At 41.5% G+C, this 20,612-nt stretch overlaps 1 protein-coding gene across 3 annotated transcripts; it reads left to right on the forward strand.

Moving 5' to 3' along the window:
- The first annotated feature begins 297 nt into the window (after nt 1-297).
- Nucleotides 298-20,279, forward strand: LOC124308981 (uncharacterized). Of its 3 annotated transcripts, none has more exons than XM_046772190.1 (5): nt 298-931; nt 17,292-17,567; nt 17,643-17,982; nt 18,162-18,299; nt 18,969-20,279. In XM_046772190.1, the coding sequence occupies exons 2-5, from the start codon at nt 17,297-17,299 to the stop codon at nt 19,093-19,095; spliced, it is 876 nt and encodes a 291-aa protein (XP_046628146.1). In that variant the 5' UTR covers nt 298-931; nt 17,292-17,296; the 3' UTR covers nt 19,096-20,279. The 3 variants fall into 3 exon arrangements, with proteins under 3 accessions (XP_046628146.1, XP_046628157.1, XP_046628142.1); XM_046772201.1 differs by having other exon boundaries at nt 17,297-17,567; XM_046772186.1 differs by lacking the exon at nt 298-931 and adding an exon at nt 13,567-13,905.
- The last annotated feature ends 333 nt before the right edge of the window (nt 20,280-20,612 follow it).

Here is a 20,612-nt window from a genome sequence, read left to right on the forward strand (position 1 = left end):
ATCACGCCAAATTTTGAGACAGAATTTTCGTTCGGTATCTATTTGTCCACCTTGTGCAAGGAACGTGGCGATAGGTTGTTATAATCACAAGTCACAACTGTCGGTTACTGGGCTATAAATGTATGCCAAGACAGCATTGAAGTACGGGGATTGAATAGTTAAATGATCATACGGTCAGTGGCGCAAAAATCTGAAGATTGTGGCGATGGTGGTGGTTATGGTATACGGGAGGTGGGGAGATTCTCGAACAGGATAGTGCCTCGCGTATGCAAGCCTCGCATGCAGTACTGAAGCCGCTCTTCTTCGCGAATCACGCGCGATGGAAAGGCGTTTACCGTCAGCTCAATAAATATTATCAGCTTCTAAAGTTACACGTCTTCCCTGTAATGATTGTACTTGAGTAATGAAAGAAGAACGTTCTTTTATGTGCATGCTATGATTGTACGATTAAAGCTTAAATATTGTGGAACAATACGATCTATTTAATTGCCCGCGCAGTAAAATCAAAGAGTAAACCCACGGAACGACACTGAAAGAAGTAAGCGTGATTTAAATAATTTCGATAATATCAGTTGTTTTTTCACTATTCTGTTGAAACTAAACAGTAATATGCGATAAATTGTGAATTAAATTGTCAGGACTATCGATAGTTATTGTTAACATAAGCTATGTACCATATACGAAATAATGGTATCGGTTCAATCGCAATTTGTGTAACGAATTCCATCCTCTGAACATTCATAAAAAATCTGAAAAGCATCTAAGTGAAGCGAAATACACGACAACCAAGTCTGGCAGCAGAGAGGAATTATGCCATAGCCCTGTTACTCAGCGTGCATCAACGTTACTCCACATTTTTACGAATCTTCTCCATTCCTGGCCGTCGTCGCGTCGTGCTGGATCAAGATCCATACGTTCGAACCGCGCGAAGGTAATATTTTTATTAAACTATCGTGGAGATATACAAATAACTCAAATCAGGTCTGCTACCATGGTATAATAAAACCATTCTGGTCTACCAGTATTTCTTTTCTGTACAAAATGATGTTTAATGGTACTCAAATTTCGATGTGGCTCTACTTTGCTCTCACGTTTCAAGGAATAATCATTGTCTACACAAGCTGTGAACCTACTGCTCAGCTGTCACGATCATTTGAATCACCGTAACTCTTCAACAAGTAATTGCAAAATTATGATCAAGTCTATGAGCCGTCGCTTTGCTGCAGAACTCGTACGTAAATTGTGCTGAGAGTACGCATGCGGAATCTATGCACTAATCTATAAGATAGTGCAGTCAGCGAGTTAAACAACAATTTCGAGCCCTCGCACAGAGGATGAATTTTTTCCCGCCGACAGCCTCTGGGACCAATATATATAACGGTAGAGGGTAAGAAGTATTAGAAAAAGGGTAAGAGAACGGCTGTGATATTAATGTGAAAATACGATTGAAAAAAATAAACAGCGATACTGTAGACACTGTTGCCTTTACTGTGGTCTTTTATGTTTGTACAAAAAAACGCTACTGCGAATTCAAAAATTTCAATAATCAAAAACTTGGGTGTAATTTATTCAAAGAATACGATTGCGCATAGTCCCTAATCACTGACAACGGTTTATCAGAAGTGAGTGCCAGCGACCAAAAAATTGCTTCATATTCTCTTTGTAGTTTCATAGCTGTTGATCCTAAAATATTCGAGATGTCTTTTTTGAATTTCTAGGGATCCAATTAGTTTGAATAAGGTAATTTAAATTTATGCCAAGACAAAGAGTTTTCGGCACCAAAATCGCTGCAAATGCAAAGTAGTTTGGTAAAACGCTAGAATGTATTTATTTAGGTGCTGTATCGACGTAATTGTGCGTAAAAAACCGATTAGGCACAGTTTGGAGTCCTTTCGAGCTGTAAGTAAGAAACGAAACATTTTCCTCGTATCTCCTAAGCTGAAGGCTTTACGCAGTTTTATTAGCATTTGCTGACTTCCTTGGGCTCCTAATGGTCTAGAAAAGATCGTACCAATCGCCATATCGACAAAATTTTTGTAAACAAATGTCTCGCGCAGAGTTTGAAGTAGCAGCAAGCAGTATGTCGCACATTACAGCCCAAAGATGAAACGTTTCCCTCATATTTCTTCAGCCTTTGTTCTTACAAGGTTTTAAATGGCTTTTCTCGTTTCTCGGTGTTTGCATATTGTAGAAGAGGTAATATCGATCGATTTCAAGGCATAAAGTTGCTGGCTTAAACCTCAGAGAATACGGATGGCTAATCCCTTTGCAGTTTTGACTAAAACTTTTGCGATTTCGAAAAGTGCTTTAATAAATTTTTGGTGCAGTTTTCCGACGTAATTTTGCGAGAAAAATCGATTGGGTGCAGTCCGAATACGCTGCGAGTGGTGGGTCAAAAGTTACAGCCAAAAAACCAGATCCTCAATTTTCGACATTTTTCGGCAGGTGCTTTTTTGCTCGCCATTTCTCACCTGTTGGTCCTACGCTCTTTTCGCTGCGATTTCTGAGTTCCTGAGGGTCCAATTGGTCAGATAAGGGTCGTTTAAAACGAATCTGAGACCAAAAGTTTTTTGCCCAAAAAAAAAGTAAGGCTAACCCCTTTGTGTTTTTAGCGAAAATTTTCGCGATTTTGTAAAGTGCTGGAATCAGAGCTTTGGAGCACTATATCGACGTAATTTTGCGAGAGAAATCGATTGGGCGCAGTCCGAATACGCTGCGAGTGGTGGGTCAAAAGTTACAGCCAAAAAACCAGATCCTCAATTTTCAACATTTTTCGGCAGGTGCTTTTTTGCTCGCCATTTCTCACCTGTTGGTCCTACGCTCTTTTCGCTGCGATTTCTGAGTTCCTGGGGGTCCAATTCGTCAGATGAGGGTCGTTTAAAACGAATCTGAGACCAAAAGTTTTTTGCCCAAAAAAAAAGTGAGGCTAACCCCTTTGTGTTTTTGGCGAAAATTTTCGCGATTTTGAAAAGTGCTGGAATTAATTCTTTCGTGCACTTTTCCGACGTAATTTTGCGAGGGAAATCGATTGGGCGCAGTCCGAATACGCTGCGAGTGGTGGGTCAAAAGTTACAGCCATAAAACCAGATCCTCAATTTTCGACGTTTTTCAGCAGGTGCTTTTTTGCTCGCCATTTCTCACCTGTTGGTCCTACGCTCTTTTCGCTGCGATTTCTGAGTTCCTGGGGGTCCAATTCGTCAGATTAGGGTCGTTTGAAACGAATCTGAGACCAAAAGTTTTTTGCCCAAAAAAAAAGTAAGGCTAACCCCATTGTGTTTTTGGCGAAAATTTTCGCGATTTTGAAAAGTGCTGGAATGAATTCCTTCGTGCACTTTTCCGACGTAATTTTGCGAGAGAAATCGATTGGGCGCAGTCCGAATACGCTGCGAGTGGTGGGTCAAAAGTTACAGCCAAAAAACCAGATCCACAATTTTCGACGTTTTTCAGCAGGTGCTTTTTTGCTCGCCATTTCTCACCTGTTGGTCCTACGCTCTTTTCGCTGCGATTTCTGAGTTCCTGAGGGTCCAATTGGTCAGATAAGGGTCGTTTAAAACGAATCTGAGACCAAAAGTTTTTTGCCCAAAAAAAAAGTGAGGCTAACCCCTTTGTGTTTTTGGCGAAAATTTTCGCGATTTTGAAAAGTGCTGGAATTAATTCTTTCGTGCACTTTTCCGACGTAATTTTGCGAGAGAAATCGATTGGGCGCAGTCGAAATACGCTGCGGGTGCTGGGTCAAAAGTTACAGCCAAAAAATCAGATCCTCAATTTTCGACATTTTTCAGCAGGTGCTTTTTTGCTCGCCATTTCTCACCTGTTGGTCCTACGCTCTTTTCGCTGCGATTTCTGAGTTCCTGAGGGTCCAATTGGTCAGATAAGGGTCGTTTAAAACGAATCTGAGACCAAAAATTTTTTGCCCAAAAAAAAAGTAAGGCTAACCCCTTTGTGTTTTTGGCGAAAATTTTCGCGATTTTGAAAAGTGCTGGAATCAGAGCTTTGGAGCACTATATCGACGTAATTTTGCGAGAGAAATCGATTGGGCGCAGTCGAAATACGCTGCGAGTGCTGGGTCAAAAGTTACAGCCAAAAAACCAGACCCTCAATTTTCGACATTTTTCAGCAGGTGCTTTTTTGCTCGCCATTTCTCACCTGTTGGTCCTACGCTCTTTTCGCTGCGATTTCTGAGTTCCTGAGGGTCCAATTGGTCAGATAAGGGTCGTTTAAAACGAATCTGAGACCAAAAGTTTTTTGCCCAAAAAAAAAGTAGGGCTAACCCCTTTGTGTTTTTGGCGAAAATTTTCGCGATTTTGAAAAGTGCTTGAATTAATTCTTTCGTGCACTTTTCCGACGTAATTTTGCGAGAGAAATCGATTGGGCGCAGTCCGAATACGCTGCGAGTGGTGGGTCAAAAGTTACAGCCAAAAAACCAGATCCTCAATTTTCGACATTTTCCAGCAGGTGCTTTTTTGCTCGCCATCTCTCACCTGTAGGTCCTACGCTCTTTTCGCTGCGATTTCTGAGTTCCTGAGGGTCCAATTGGTCAGATAAGGGTCGTTTAAAACGAATCTGAGACCAAAAGTTTTTTGCCCAAAAAAAAAGTAAGGCTAACCCCTTTGTGTTTTTGGCGAAAATTTTCGCGATTTTGAAAAGTGCTGGAATTAATTCTTTCGTGCACTTTTCCGACGTAATTTTGCGAGAGAAATCGATTGGGCGCAGTCCGAATACGCTGCGAGTGGTGGGTCAAAAGTTACAGCCAAAAAACCAGATCCTCAATTTTCGACGTTTTTCAGCAGGTGCTTTTTTGCTCGCCATTTCTCACCTGTTGGTCCTACGCTCTTTTCGCTGCGATTTCTGAGTTCCTGGGGGCCCAATTCGTCAGATTAGGGTCTTTTAAAACGAATCTGAGACCAAAAGTTTTTTGCCCAAAAAAAAAGTAAGGCTAACCCCTTTGTGTTTTTGGCGAAAATTTTCGCGATTTTGAAAAGTGCTGGAATCAGAGCTTTGGAGCACTATATCGGCGTAATTTTGCGAGAGAAATCGATTGGGCGCAGTCGAAATACGCTGCGAGTGGTGGGTCAAAAGTTACAGCCAAAAAACCAGATCCTCAATTTTCGACGTTTTTCAGCAGGTGCTTTTTTGCTCGCCATTTCTCACCTGTTGGTCCTACGCTCTTTTCGCTGCGATTTCTGAGTTCCTGAGGGTCCAATTGGTCAGATAAGGGTCGTTTAAAACGAATCTGAGACCAAAAGTTTTTTGCCCAAAAAAAAAGTAAGGCTAACCCCTTTGTGTTTTTGGCGAAAATTTTCGCGATTTTGAAAAGTGCTGGAATCAGAGCTTTGGAGCACTATATCGACGTAATTTTGCGAGAGAAATCGATTGGGCGCAGTCGAAATACGCTGCGGGTGCTGGGTCAAAAGTTACAGCCAAAAAACCAGATCCTCAATTTTCGACATTTTTCAGCAGGTGCTTTTTTGCTCGCCATTTCTCACCTGTTGGTCCTACGCTCTTTTCGCTGCGATTTCTGAGTTCCTGAGGGTCCAATTGGTCAGATAAGGGTCGTTTGAAACGAATCTGAGACCAAAAGTTTTTTGCCCAAAAAAAAAGTAAGGCTAACCCCTTTGTGTTTTTGGCGAAAATTTTCGCGATTTTGAAAAGTGCTTGAATTAATTCTTTCGTGCACTTTTCCGACGTAATTTTGCGAGAGAAACCGATTGGGCGCAGTCCGAATACGCTGCGAGTGGTGGGTCAAAAGTTACAGCCATAAAACCAGATCCTCAATTTTCGACGTTTTTCAGCAGGTGCTTTTTTGCTCGCCATTTCTCACCTGTTGGTCCTACGCTCTTTTCGCTGCGATTTCTGAGTTCCTGAGGGTCCAATTGGTCAGATAAGGGTCGTTCAAAACGAATCTGAGACCAAAAGTTTTTTGCCCAAAAAAAAATTAAGGCTAACCCCTTTGTGTTTTTGGCGAAAATTTTCGCGATTCTGAAAAGTGCTGGAATCAGAGCTTTGGAGCACTATATCGACGTAATTTTGCGAGAGAAATCGATTGGGCGCAGTCGGAATACGCTGCGAGTGGTGGGTCAAAAGTTACAGCCAAAAAACCAGACCCTCAATTTTCGACATTTTTCAGCAGGTGCTTTTTTGCTCGCCATTTCTCACCTGTTGGTCCTACGCTCTTTTCGCTGCGATTTCTGAGTTCCTGAGGGTCCAATTGGTCAGATAAGGGTCGTTTAAAACGAATCTGAGACCAAAAGTTTTTTGCCCAAAAAAAAAGTAAGGCTAACCCCTTTGTGTTTTTGGCGAAAATTTTCGCGATTTTGAAAAGTGCTGGAATTAATTCTCTCGTGCACTTTTCCGACGTAATTTTGCGAGAGAAATCGATTGGGCGCAGTCCGAATACGCTGCGAGTGGTGGGTCAAAAGTTACAGCCAAAAAACCAGATCCTCAATTTTCGACGTTTTTCATTAGGTGCTTTTTTGCTCGCCATTTCTCACCTGTTGGTCCTACGCTCTTTTCGCTGCGATTTCTGAGTTCCTGGGGGTCCAATTCGTCAGATTAGGGTCGTTTAGAACGAATCTGAGACCAAAAGTTTTTTGCCCAAAAAAAAAGTAAGGCTAACCCCTTTGTGTTTTTGGCGAAAATTTTCGCGATTTTGAAAAGTGCTGGAATCAGAGCTTTGGAGCACTATATCGACGTAATTTTGCGAGAGAAATCGATTGTGCGCAGTCCGAATACGCTGCGAGTGGTGGGTCAAAAGTTACAGCCAAAAAACCAGATCCTCAATTTTCGACATTTTCCAGCAGGTGCTTTTTTGCTCGCCATCTCTCACCTGTAGGTCCTACGCTCTTTTCGCTGCGATTTCTGAGTTCCTGAGGGTCCAATTGGTCAGATAAGGGTCGTTTAAAACGAATCTGAGACCAAAAGTTTTTTGCCCAAAAAAAAAGTAAGGCTAACCCCTTTGTGTTTTTGGCGAAAATTTTCGCGATTTTGAAAAGTGCTGGAATTAATTCTTTCGTGCACTTTTCCGACGTAATTTTGCGAGAGAAATCGATTGGGCGCAGTCCGAATACGCTGCGAGTGGTGGGTCAAAAGTTACAGCCAAAAAACCAGATCCTCAATTTTCGACGTTTTTCAGCAGGTGCTTTTTTGCTCGCCATTTCTCACCTGTTGGTCCTACGCTCTTTTCGCTGCGATTTCTGAGTTCCTGGGGGTCCAATTCGTCAGATTAGGGTCGTTTGAAACGAATCTGAGACCAAGAGTTTTTTGCCCAAAAAAAAAGTAAGGCTAACCCCTTTGTGTTTTTGGCGAAAATTTTCGCGATTTTGAAAAGTGCTGGAATCAGAGCTTTGGAGCACTATATCGACGTAATTTTGCGAGAGAAATCGATTGGGCGCAGTCGGAATACGCTGCGAGTGGTGGGTCAAAAGTTACAGCCAAAAAACCAGATCCTCAATTTTCGACGTTTTTCAGCAGGTGCTTTTTTGCTCGCCATTTCTCACCTGTTGGTCCTACGCTCTTTTCGCTGCGATTTCTGAGTTCCTGGGGGTCCAATTCGTCAGATTAGGGTCGTTTGAAACGAATCTGAGACCAAGAGTTTTTTGCCCAAAAAAAAAGTAAGGCTAACCCCTTTGTGTTTTTGGCGAAAGTTTTCGCGATTTTGAAAAGTGCTGGAATTAATTCTTTCGTGCACGTTTCCGACGTAATTTTGCGAGAGAAATCGATTGGGCGCAGTCCGAATACGCTGCGAGTGGTGGGTCAAAAGTTACAGCCAAAAAACCAGATCCTCAATTTTCGACGTTTTTCAGCAGGTGCTTTTTTGCTCGCCATTTCTCACCTGTTGGTCCTACGCTCTTTTCGCTGCGATTTCTGAGTTCCTGAGGGTCCAATTGGTCAGATAAGGGTCGTTTAAAACGAATCTGAGACCAAAAGTTTTTTGCCCAAAAAAAAAGTAAGGCTAACCCCTTTGTGTTTTTGGCGAAAATTTTCGCGATTTTGAAAAGTGCTGGAAATAATTCTTTCGTGCACTTTTCCGACGTAATTTTGCGAGAGAAATCGATTGGGCGCAGTCCGAATACGCTGCGAGTGGTGGGTCAAAAGTTACAGCCAAAAAACCAGATCCTCAATTTTCGACGTTTTTCAGCAGGTGCTTTTTTGCTCGCCATTTCTCACCTGTTGGTCCTACGCTCTTTTCGCTGCGATTTCTGAGTTCCTGGGGGTCCAATTCGTCAGATTAGGGTCTTTTAAAACGAATCTGAGACCAAAAGTTTTTTGCCCAAAAAAAAAGTAAGGCTAACCCCTTTGTGTTTTTGGCGAAAGTTTTCGCGATTTTGAAAAGTGCTGGAATTAATTCTTTCGTGCACTTTTCCGACGTAATTTTGCGAGAGAAATCGATTGGGCGCAGTCCGAATACGCTGCGAGTGGTGGGTCAAAAGTTACAGCCAAAAAACCAGATCCTCAATTTTCGACGTTTTTCAGCAGGTGCTTTTTTGCTCGCCATTTCTCACCTGTTGGTCCTACGCTCTTTTCGCTGCGATTTCTGAGTTCCTGGGGGTCCAATTCGTCAGATTAGGGTCGTTTGAAACGAATCTGAGACCAAAAGTTTTTTGCCCAAAAAAAAAGTAAGGCTAACCCCTTTGTGTTTTTGGCGAAAATTTTCGCGATTTTGAAAAGTGCTGGAATCAGAGCTTTGGAGCACTATATCGACGTAATTTTGCGAGAGAAATCGATTGGGCGCAGTCGGAATACGCTGCGAGTGGTGGGTCAAAAGTTACAGCCAAAAAACCAGATCCTCAATTTTCGACATTTTTCGGCAGGTGCTTTTTTGCTCGCCATTACTCACCTGTTGGTCCTACGCTCTTCTCGCCGCGATTTCTGAGTTCCTGAGGGTCCAATTGGTCAGATAAGGGTCGTTTAAAACGAATCTTAGACCAAAAGTTTTTTGCCCAAAAAAAAAGTAAGGCTAACCCCTTTGTGTTTTTGGCGAAAATTTTCGCGATTTTGAAAAGTGCTGGAATTAATTCCTTCGTGCACTTTTCCGACGTAATTTTGCGAGAGAAATCGAATGGGCGTAGCCCGAATACGCTGCGAGCAACGGATCAAAAGTTAGAGCCGAAAAACGAAGAATTTCAGCCGCCATTTTTCTGCTGTCGGTCCTACGATCTTTTCGCCGCGTTTTCTGAGTTCGCGGGGGTTCAACTAGTATAGTAATGGTTGTACAAATCGATTCGGATAAAAAAAAACTCAGGGCCAAATAAAGAGCAAGGCTGACCCCATTTGATAATTTCGCCAAAATTGCGATGAAAATTCTCACTACTCAGCGTTTCATCAGCCCACATTGGCCCATCCAGATCGACTTCAGGACCGCGTCTCCCTGGCTCTGAAATCGCAGGAAAAGGAAGACTTACGCCGAGATCAAGCTTGAAGGAATTCTCCAGCCCAAGTTGAGCGGATGCGAGCAACGCTGTCACCGACTCATTCAGATTTCATATAACTATCATTTCGCGAGAGAAATTTGTTCCGGACAGCCTTGACGCCTTGCGGACGCCTGACGAAAATTTTTTACCGAAAAACATAAAATTTGCCCCGGATTTACATACTTGTAGGGAAGGAGAAATACAATCTGAACGTAACAAAGTATCAATTTCAGTTTATTTCATGTGCTTCAATTATTGTACATGTGTTAGGGTGTTAGAGTATAGTTTCTCAACAATTCGTCAAATAGTACGTATTAAAGTTAATGGTAAACAGACATGTAAAAAAATTATCAAACATTACGTAATAAATATGCCTATTATATAAGGAAACAGTAGTGCACCATCCTATTTCTCCAGCAGTGTATAAAAAATGTTGTACGATTAAATATATATTATATATAATAAATATAAAATAATTGTAGTTTATAAGTAGTTCAAGTTTCGTTCTGTGTACAGGCGGAATTGTATCTCTGCAGGATGCGATTTGTATATTGTATTGTTAGTATTTGACGCAGTCTTGATTGAAATATAGAAATAAATGAACATATGCTTTTATTTATTTAACTGCTAAACCCAGGAAGTTTGGAAAATCGTTTTTCCATCCCCGTGAGTACAACAGTTTGAGAAGTTTCAATCGATTCTGTCGCATGAAGATTTGGCTCCGCAAGTCACAGAAAAAGGAAGGCTACCCTCTTTGGTCATATCCGTCAGATTAAATTCCGTTAAACGCTACGTGCCGACGGTTCTGAAAAATCAGTAAGTTTCAATGGGTTGTAGATTCATCGGAACCCGTCCTCTCTATCGTGTACGTTATACAATTAAATTGTGTTTGTCATGTAGTTTGCTATTATGGAATACCCAGTTTATCGAAGACAACAAGTCGAATCAACTGATTGGATATATTCATGCGAGTAAAAATTTCCAACTATATTAGCCATGTCTCCATATGTCGGATGTGATCTCCAAATAAGTAAGACCTTCATAATTATAGCAGTTGGGCGGGTTTTTCCCTCTTGTCTGACAGATTTGATGCTTCAGACGAACCTGTAAAACCTGCGGATTCTCTGATGAGCCATTCGGTCTGTGCATGTAAAAACTTTACATACGTAACAAGTAGAGAAATTAAAAATTATTTGATCACGTCGTTTCCTATCTACAAAAATGAAAATACATATAGCAGGTTGAAAACTACAACAATGTCTAATGCAACCAATGTTTACGTACATACATTTAACGAAATAAGTGAAATTCAATTGCTTGTACCATCCACGATTAGGTTTTGATGCCGATGAAAAACCACAGCCCAATTATTGACGAAGCTGAAGTTAGTAACGTTTCTGAAACGAAACATCAGGGCAAAATTTATTATTGTTTCATTTTAGAATGACTTCCAGTGAATTGGCTTTTCAAAACATGAATGTGTTTTATTTAGTATGGTTTACTAAATTTCAGACAACCCTGAAGGTGTGAAGTAATGATTTTTTCTAAACATGCATCGTTACAATAACGTTACCTTCTTCAACTTCATGATTATTTGGTGTTCCCATGCGTTATACACACTGAAAAAATGAATTTTTTTCGCGAAAATACCCAATTTCGTTTTTTTGGTTCGCCATATTTATTCTGTTAAAGTTGTGCTGGGTAAAATTCTTTAGAGAATAACAAACCTAAAAAAAAAAATAAAAAATTACACGACATCGGTAATTGAATCTACACGATTCTCGACAGCGGTCTAAGATTTTATTTCCTCCGTAACCTGAATGACAAAATGTATTATCATATAATATAAACGAGATCTGTTGACTTATCGTACCACATACCTGGTAGTTGAAATTTCACTACTGAAGTCAGGCTGGAGAAATTAAGTAGAGTAGTTTCTCATTCACTTTTACACGGATGCTATGAAACGAGTGAGGCTGCAGTCATAAAAACAGGAATATTCATTTTAATAGTTACTTTTATTAGACGACATTGTAAACCAGTTGCTTGACCTGTGACTGAAAGCGATTTTTGTTTAGCTTTCGTAGGCTAACTGCCGTCCAAAACAGGCATTCAGAGTCCATGGCACGATCCGTCTACAGTAACAGACAGTTTGATCTGGAATCCGACAAAGAAACACCTTTTACTTTACTCCATATTACTCTTATCACAAACATCATTATCTATTGAAGTATACTCATAAGGTCTGAGTTATTTCGAGACAGCCTGTAAATTAAATGCTTGATGAATCACGCGACGATAGTAATCTGCGGGAATAGATCTCAAATAATCTGTATCAAGTGACTGTATAGCTTACCGCAGACCGTTGTAATGGTTACAAAATAATTGGGCGATCAGGATAGCTACGTCAGTGGTGGGGAGGAGGTTCTTTCCATACTGCTCTCCCTGGGCTGCACGTGCACAATTAAACGGTAAACGCCTGACTGGGGTATGGATCTTAATTAATTCGCTCCATTCTCCCCATTTCGACACGGAATAACAATGCCGGGTTTCGTGCTAACGTGATATTTTCCACGGAGTCAGTCGACATCTTTTTCTCCTCACCACAATACGTGGCAAGTCATTCGTGTCGTAGACAGTAAAAACATATATAATGACGAAGTTCGTTCTATTACAAATCCTCAGTGGCTAAAAATTTGCAGAAAGAAATTTGCCGTAAATTTGACGAAGATGGCTGGGTCCTGGCGATCCCGAGTTCCTTCAATCTCTTCCAATACTTTCCGGTACAGTCTTTGTCGTTTGTTGGCTGGCAGTGTTAAAGAAAGCTGCGGAGTGGCAAAGCGTACGAAAAATTTTTCCTCCTTTGCAACAAACATTTGCAATATACTTACGATGTAGGAAGCCAATTATTTCCATCGGCGCGTTTTCCATTACGTACGTGTCCGATTTTTCAAAAGCAAATCCTACCAAAGCTGTCCCTGCGACCTACGTACCTCGATTCGACGTCCTGCACTAAAGCGGACAAAGACTTTCTCTCTAGTATACTTTGACAATGAAACCGCTCGGGAAACGCGCGACAACTCGCAGGTAAGGATAATGAGGATGAGGAGTGAGCTGCATATCTAAGTACTCCCACACGCCGCGGTTTAACGCGTTGCCCCCGACACAATCTTCGTGCAAGGATCTAAATCGGCCGGCGTTGCTGGTGCAGCAGGTGGAAAGGAAGGCGCAAGGCGTACCGTGAACGCAGTTCATTCCCCTCCGTCGTGGATTGATCCACGCTACCTTTTCCGCGCGCAGTCCGGTCGTCTCAAGGACTTTTGTACCTGTGAATGTCCCCCGTGTACACCAAGTACATAGGATACACATGCGCGTGTATCGATATAGGCGAGCGAGGAGACGGGATCGGGATCGCGGTCGCAGGGTAACTCTAGCGGTAGCGAAAACTCGTATTGTCGGACAACGGACTCGCCTTCCACCGATCCCGAGTACTCGAGTTTACATTTTTATGGCCACCTGACCGATTGTTCGGCTGATTCGGAGCACAGCTACGAACTCGGCTCAATGGACGAAGGATTCAAAGATACCTTCTCCTACTTGTGCGGTTTCTTTCGACTATCCGACCCGGCGACTGTGCAGTTTACTCCCCTCCGTGTTTCCCTCGTAATCGTTGTATAGAACGAGACCAGGTAGACGAAAAAGCATATCGTCTAGATCGCAGCCGACTCTCAAGCTGTCCACGAAGCAATATTTGAGCTGAACGTAGAAAATTACAGGTTCCGTCGACGATTGATTGATCTTTGCAAAAATCGGTGGATGATTGTCGGCGATGAGGGTAATCCGTGCGGATACTTATTAATCAATACATACGGATGATCTCACCTTCGAAACTTTCTGATATTTTTGGTAGGCGATGCTAATTATACATGCCGAGGCGGGAGGAATTCGCGCCGACTAACGGTTTCGCGAAAACGTCGGGGAGCCGAATTGATCGTTAAGCCGTGTCGCTGGTGCACCCGATGCTAATTACGACGAGGTGTGTGTCGGCGAGATCGATAGTGCGAGCGTGAATAATACATATTGTCATTCCCTCGAAGCCCCTCGATTTCTCCCCTCTTTTACACCCGGCAACTAGCCAAATGCGGGGCAAGCTTAGTATCCGCTGAACGTGTGACACTAAAATCTGTTTACACCGCGCTTGCAAATCGGGCAGAGATTTTTTTATCCACTCGATGGTATCGTGCAGGACGATTCGGGTTTCTCGAACCCCTGGTCCTTCCGCCTGGCCTCGTTCCATCGGTGCTAAAGCCGGTACCCGTTACCGTTAAAAAAAACGCAAATAAAATTATCGATTTTCGTACCCGAAACATGAGTGGAACGAAGGTTACGCAATATCTCGATGCACTGCAGTGCGGAGCAGAATTTACCGAAGTGATAGGATCACTTCTGAAAACGTGTTTCGAAAAAATGAACGCACGTATGCCGTTCGTTTATGGTATTGCCCCTGCACATTAATTCCGTATTATTTTCACAAATAAATACTGCTCGGCTGCTGTGGTCAGGCAAGGCTAATTTTGTTTTAAATAACCATAAGTTGTACGGAGTCAGACCTGTTCGATGATCAATTGCGCGATAATGCGTGCAAGTTATAACGATCAATAGATCGTTTACAACTATGCGGCTCATCTATTTCAGAATTCTAGGCAATACCTCTACAGGGAGAAATGGATGTTTATTCTGCACAGTCACTACAGACTTCTTGACGTATAGACACGTAGGAGAATCTTGTTTGTGACCACGCGCTTTCTTGGTCTTCCTTTCCCCAGTGAAAGTAATTGCTTAGTTGAGTTGAATAATCAACAAATTTTTTCCATCTTGTACAAAGTCCTCGGTTGTTGGATTGACCTTGTATGCTGAAACCCTGGTGTTTAATTTTGCAACGAATTATTCTTCATGAATTTTCTGTGTTCTCCAGAACTTGACTGACGGTACACATTAAATACGAATGGGAATTTAAGTGGGCGCGTCAATGCGCCTGATTTGACAAGTATAATATTTGGCGTGTTATTTGATTCTACTGTGTTTTCGAATCGTCAAGTTCAGGGATTATGTGGTCTTGAGAGTTCAGGTTCGGAGTTGGCTGATGTTTTCAAATCGTAACAGTTCCCCGCAACAGTTCCAGTTCTAGGTTCTATGGCAATTCTGACAGTCGACTGGGACGCTGATTTTTCGCGGATAATTGACGTGTTTTTAATTACCAGCCGCGTGAATGAGCGACCTCTTACATTTAAATGTGCGTCCGTTATATGAAAGTCAACAATTCTGCGAAGAAGCAAAAAATTATTCACCATTAACTACGGTGCGGATAAAAGATCCTGCCACATAAATTGACCGCCGACAACCGTTAAATGGTGGACGAGTCGTCATTCACAAACAGTCTGCAGTATCAGAATAATTTTATCAGAAAATTAAAGGGAGCGGCAACTGGAGTTTTACATAATATTTGCGAGTCCATAATAACCAAGAAAATGCCTTCCTGCGATAACATATCTACGACTTTGTACGTTTAAGCCTGCACGGTAACAATTTTCTACACTATGTTGATTGATTACTCGACCTTATCTTTAATTTATGTGCAGAGTTTCTCGGTGTCGAACGACAATGAAGTCAAAGACAACGTTCACGTTGACGTTTCGGTTCTGAAGGGGGGCCCCCCTCAGAAAACTAAAATAATATTTATTACATACAGTAACATGATATAAGTTATGAGTGAATGTTCTTCTACACATAAAAAAAAAATACAAATTGCTACAGAAGACTTTCTGCAACATGACAGATGTATAGTGCACATCCCAACCGATTTTCAATTCTGCATACTGCGAATCGGCATTAAAAAGGCGAGATTTAAGAATATCGTGCTAGCAAATTATGATAATGTGAGGTGTAATATTCAAGTGATTATGCTATGAATTCAGCGCCTCAGGGTCTCCAAGACGTAACGGCAAAACCCCGGCGAAGAGTAATCGATTGCATCGGCAATTCTGGCTATATATTATATATTTTTTTTTCTTTTTCAACTCGTTTCAATCTTCGATCATTCTTGTTTCGCTCCACTTGTGGATTGTTACTGTTTCGTCACTCTGTTTTAATTTATTTCCGCAATTAGTAGCCAACACTGGTAGTTAGCTATCACTTGGTCACGCGAACATATTCATAACGTGATCGTTAAATAACTCGTAATTCTCGTGGCGATCACATCTTTTCAATACAACATAATTTCTCATGATTTTTTATGGCAATAGCGTAAGTGTTATGGTCTCTTGAAATCAAACGAATCATTGCAATACAACTTAATTTCTTGTTACTTTTTAATGCCGATCAAGGAAAGTGTTCTCATCTCTTTATATTTAATATATCACTAGGATAGATTCGTCAGGTGAAACTGTCCTACCTGTCTAACATCTAGAAAAATCACTTCACCCATACTACGCTGTGGATATTATTCACAGTTTATTGTCAACGGCACGTTCTGCGTGCAAATATCTGCACTAAATTGTTTGGCAAATCGATGGATTGGCCGATCGATGAAATGCAGAGAATTCAGTACATCGCGTCTTTATATTTCATACCACATGTTCCTTGGCACGTGATGTTACAGCGGCATTAAGAAGCACCTTTCTTTCAGCGCATAGCCGGACGCAACGAGCAAGGCTCTAACCGTCGCTTGATGTTTGTGACCTGTTCCCAAGTTGCGTTTGCGACTCACGTCTGCCGGCTACAGCGTAAACTGGTAACAAGAAAAGACCGGCTGGCTGTAATCGAGCCTGTCAGCCCTCCTGGAATCCCCGGGTTAACCACAGTCTTCCTTAACTGCACCGCGTCTATCGATCGGTGCAACGTTGCCCGGATCGACCAAATCGGGCCATAATGTCACCGCAGTGGCGGTCAAGCCACTGCGATTCACAATTATTGTACAATTTTCCGAGTTATCCCTATCTGTAGTGATTTTTATCGAGAAACTCGAACGATTCTATGCAAATAATGACGATCATACGATCGGTAATCAAATCAATTGGACAGATTAATGCGTCTAGATTGAGTGTAGTCCGAGATCGAGTGTAGTACAGTCAATCATTGTAGACGCAATTAAATGATGGTCGCATACATACATTGTATGAATTAATTCATGCGAGTATGCTAATCATAAACGGGACGGATCTTTAAAATAAAGCAAAAAAAACAACATCAAAAATACGAATATGTCACAGTGCAACTTCGTAGGGGGGAGGTGAGATGTGGTCTGACCAGAAAAATAATCGAATCGGTATTCGTATTTAATTATATCTGTGTCAACACATTCAAGAGGGATTCGGGCGGATTCGGATCCGCGTAGTCGGGTCTTCAAAAAGACCGTTATACAGCATTCCATTTTTGATTGTACTTAACAATTTGGCGATTGTAGGAGGCATATTGTGCTAGTCCAGACCTACTTAATCTGTTCCGATCTGGTTCGCGTTCGCCTTTGCTTTTATTTCAACCGGGAACCGTACATTCGTGAATGGACGTTGGACCAGACGTCCTAAGAAATTTATCAACATCACACGACATGACGACTGTGAAGCTCCGGGCTATCTTACTTGCGTGCGTGCGTGCGTGCGTGCGAATAAAGTTCGTCTACAATAATATAGTAGGGCCAAATATAATATTTGCAAACTGTGCCACGAGAGCACCAAGTGCCGGACATTGGTTATACAGGGATAACGGAGTTCGGCGTCGATCCGATCCTCTCCGCACGTTTCCTGCAGCTTCGTTGTTTTTCACTCACCAATGATTGATGCCGAAGGCCGTTACATATGTATGGGTGAACCGTTCTTGTTTCAGTAAAGATGCTGCCAAATATCGGTCCGCTCTTCTGTCTGATGCTATTCCTCGGAGTTTCGACGCCTCAGAATCATCCCGGGGATGCCGGTGTCGTTCCTGACGATGGGGCCCAGGTTCACCACCGTCAGAAGAGACTGTTGTGGGTTACAAATGATGGGAGAATCGCCTTGCCTCCTGGCACAGTGCTGACCATAACTCCGACGATTCTGTTACCCTTCGTGAGGTATCCGCCTTACGGTTTCCTCAGCAACATGTCGATGAGCTTCCCGTTCACCAGTGAGTTGCCTTCGCCGTTTCACGTCTTCCCGCCTCCTCAGACGCGCAGATTCTAATTTTGAAATTTCGTTACAGTCGACTTCGACAAACTGGGCCTAACGGACAATGAGAATCCTTACGGCGCTCTGCCCCCCGTCTTCGGCAGAGCGTTCCAGAGCCGAGAGGCAGGCATGGCTCTCGGGGATTTCATTGCTTCCTTCATGAAGCACAGACTCCAGAAACGCGAGGTACCGGAAGTTCCCAAAAACGCGTTCCAGGGTGGAGAACGCGCCTTACTCTACGGGATAGCCGAAGACATGCTCAGCCAGTTCGGAATGGATGGCAAAGCTTGCCTGCTCCGAGCAATATGCGAGGTTCACGGTCACCCTCTGGACAATTTCGGCTTCGTTGGTGAAATTATACGGCTTTTTTTCACGTGAGTATTTTGAGGGCATCCATCATAACTCACTCTATGCGGTGATTCGGAGTATGCCGGTTGTAAAACACGGACAGGTGTTCGAAATATCGCAAAACTAGAACGTTGGCCCGCCTCGCCCATAGAACCAGGTGATTCGTTTTAACCTAGCATTAATTTTTTGCCATCTGTAATTTCAGCGCGAGCAAATCGCCGTTCGCTGAACTGATGAAGGATTACGTCGATGCAGAAAAAACGGGAAAATCGCACGGAGAATGCTGGCCATACTTCAAGGCGTGTCCGAAGTCACTGTTCTTGCCATCATCAAACAAGTACATGTGAGTTATCGGGCAATTATTACTTTTGCAGATGCGAATGCCTAGTTGGTGTAACAATGGCGTGTTTTCGGAACGAGTTCAACTGCTCGCTGATGGCAGTGGTCAATATGGCATGTGCGAAGACTGTAATTATGAACGCTCCATTGCTTCGTTGATTGAGAGCTAATTTGCAGTAGAGGTGTTCACAAGTCCTGACCACGCGTTGTAGAGCCAGCCAGATTTTGATTGCCCTGCAACTGTTTCGTATCAGGTCAACCATCAGTGCATAACAAAGCTATAAAATTTGGGCAACGGTTGAATTTTATAAGAGAATAGGCGAATTTAACCGAGTACGTGACGTGTCCGTCAAAGCAAGTAAACGGTGAGACCCAGATCTCAGGCCCGAAGGCTCTAGGAAGCCTCGAGGCACAAGGCAATGGCCAAGATTTAGGGATTCCCCAATTGTCATGCACAAGAAGTTGTTGATCCCATCGTCAGATACGGTTATGTGGTATTCACATCAATCAGATCGAAGTAGGCGATTGAACCTACACATGTAGAAGCTGACAGAAAAAAAGTATTAGACGGTAGACGAACTCTTTCGTTATACATCCATTGCAGAACTCAAAAACGACGCGATAAAAATATGCTTTAAATAATATATAAACCGGCATCAATTTTGTGTTACAGGGAAGATTCCGTTCACACGGAAGGAGAGGTTGATTTTGACGACGAGTTCAATAAGATTCCGCAAACTTTCGAACAGGAATCACCGAAGAGGACTCCGACACGGAATACGATACATCCAGCTATGTAGGCTTTAGATGAATATTTAGATATCAAATCATTTCCAATTAGCAAGAAAAATATGAAGCACGCGATATACGTAATGCTCAGAGCAAAATCGATCAAACTGCAGTGGGATAGAGAAATAAGGTATATTTTTTGTTGATCGAATTTTGATGAAAAATTCGCAACGTTATTTTATGCCAATAATGGTGTGCGGAAAACCGTAGTATTGATTACCTGTAAATTTTATGGAATCAATCATTGCTGCTCTACAGGTTGAAGTAATCGCATTATTTATTATCACTACGTGTCATATGATTATTATCAAATATCTGGTGCTGTGCAATTTCACGGAAAACCGACTGTTTGTAACTTCGGTACGTGACGTTAAGTGGTTTCTATACAATTAGTGAAATATGACATACAGATATTCACGTTTTAATCATAAATCGATGAAGTGTATATAAAAATGATGAAGGGACTCAGGGGAAAACGAGTGATGAATTTTTTTAAGAGATTTGTGTAAAATAATAAACACTATTGCGAATAATTTATAGTATAGTAAATTACTTACTATGGTCTGTAGGAATGCTATATTATATTACTGTTATCTGTATATCTGTTTAATTTAAGGTAAGAACGTGTTAGGTATATTGTAAATAGCATACTGTGTGAATGTGTATATCAATGTTGAAATAATGAAATAAATTATTTAATATATTGAATGACGTAAAAGAGTTTTCGTATAAATTGTATCCTTAAATAAATAAGTGGAAAATAAAAGCAATGGTACAAGGCCGAAAAGAATATTGAGTAATTCGCGTTTGTGTAGTTTTGCGTTACGGGGAGGTAGAGTTGTGATATACGTGTAATATATTCATAGGACGATAACAATATCAACAAACAGCTATATTTTTAATGCTATTTTATTTTCTACCCCTTCAAGATATTCAAAGATTTGAGCCACTACAATTTGCATATTATTTTTAGTTTACTTATATATTATTTAAATTGCTTCGTTTTTTTCGTTCTTTCTTCCTATCTTTCATAAAAAAAAAAGTTCAAGATAATCAATACTATGGGAATTCGGAAGAGAAATGTACTTTAGCCCCTTCTATTGCATGTTTTTGTCGCACTGTTATTCATCCTCATTTGACGGTTTGGCCATTTCTGTTGTCTGATAATTTATGTTTCTCGTATTTTACATTTGAATTAGTCTAGAAAAATTTTCAAAGCAAGGATATTACACTCGAAACGCTTATACAAAAGCCTATATTTTATTACTCTCGTTGAATCGACTGCTTCGTTGTAAAAATTTTTACGGTACATCAATCAATTTAGGATAAGGATAAACTACAATCCAGACTGCATGAAATTGAAATTCATATATTTTCAGTTTTTTTTTTATTTTCTGTAGATAACAAGAAAGGGTCAGACCGTGAAACAAGATGTCGAAGGAAATGAAATACGGCAACTAATTATGCTAAGGATTTAGAAAAGCATCAGAAATTTCTGATACCATTTATGCAATCAATCTTAACGTGC

Source organism: Neodiprion virginianus, chromosome 1 (assembly GCF_021901495.1).
Source record: "Neodiprion virginianus isolate iyNeoVirg1 chromosome 1, iyNeoVirg1.1, whole genome shotgun sequence".
Taxonomy (NCBI): Eukaryota; Metazoa; Arthropoda; class Insecta; order Hymenoptera; family Diprionidae; genus Neodiprion; species Neodiprion virginianus.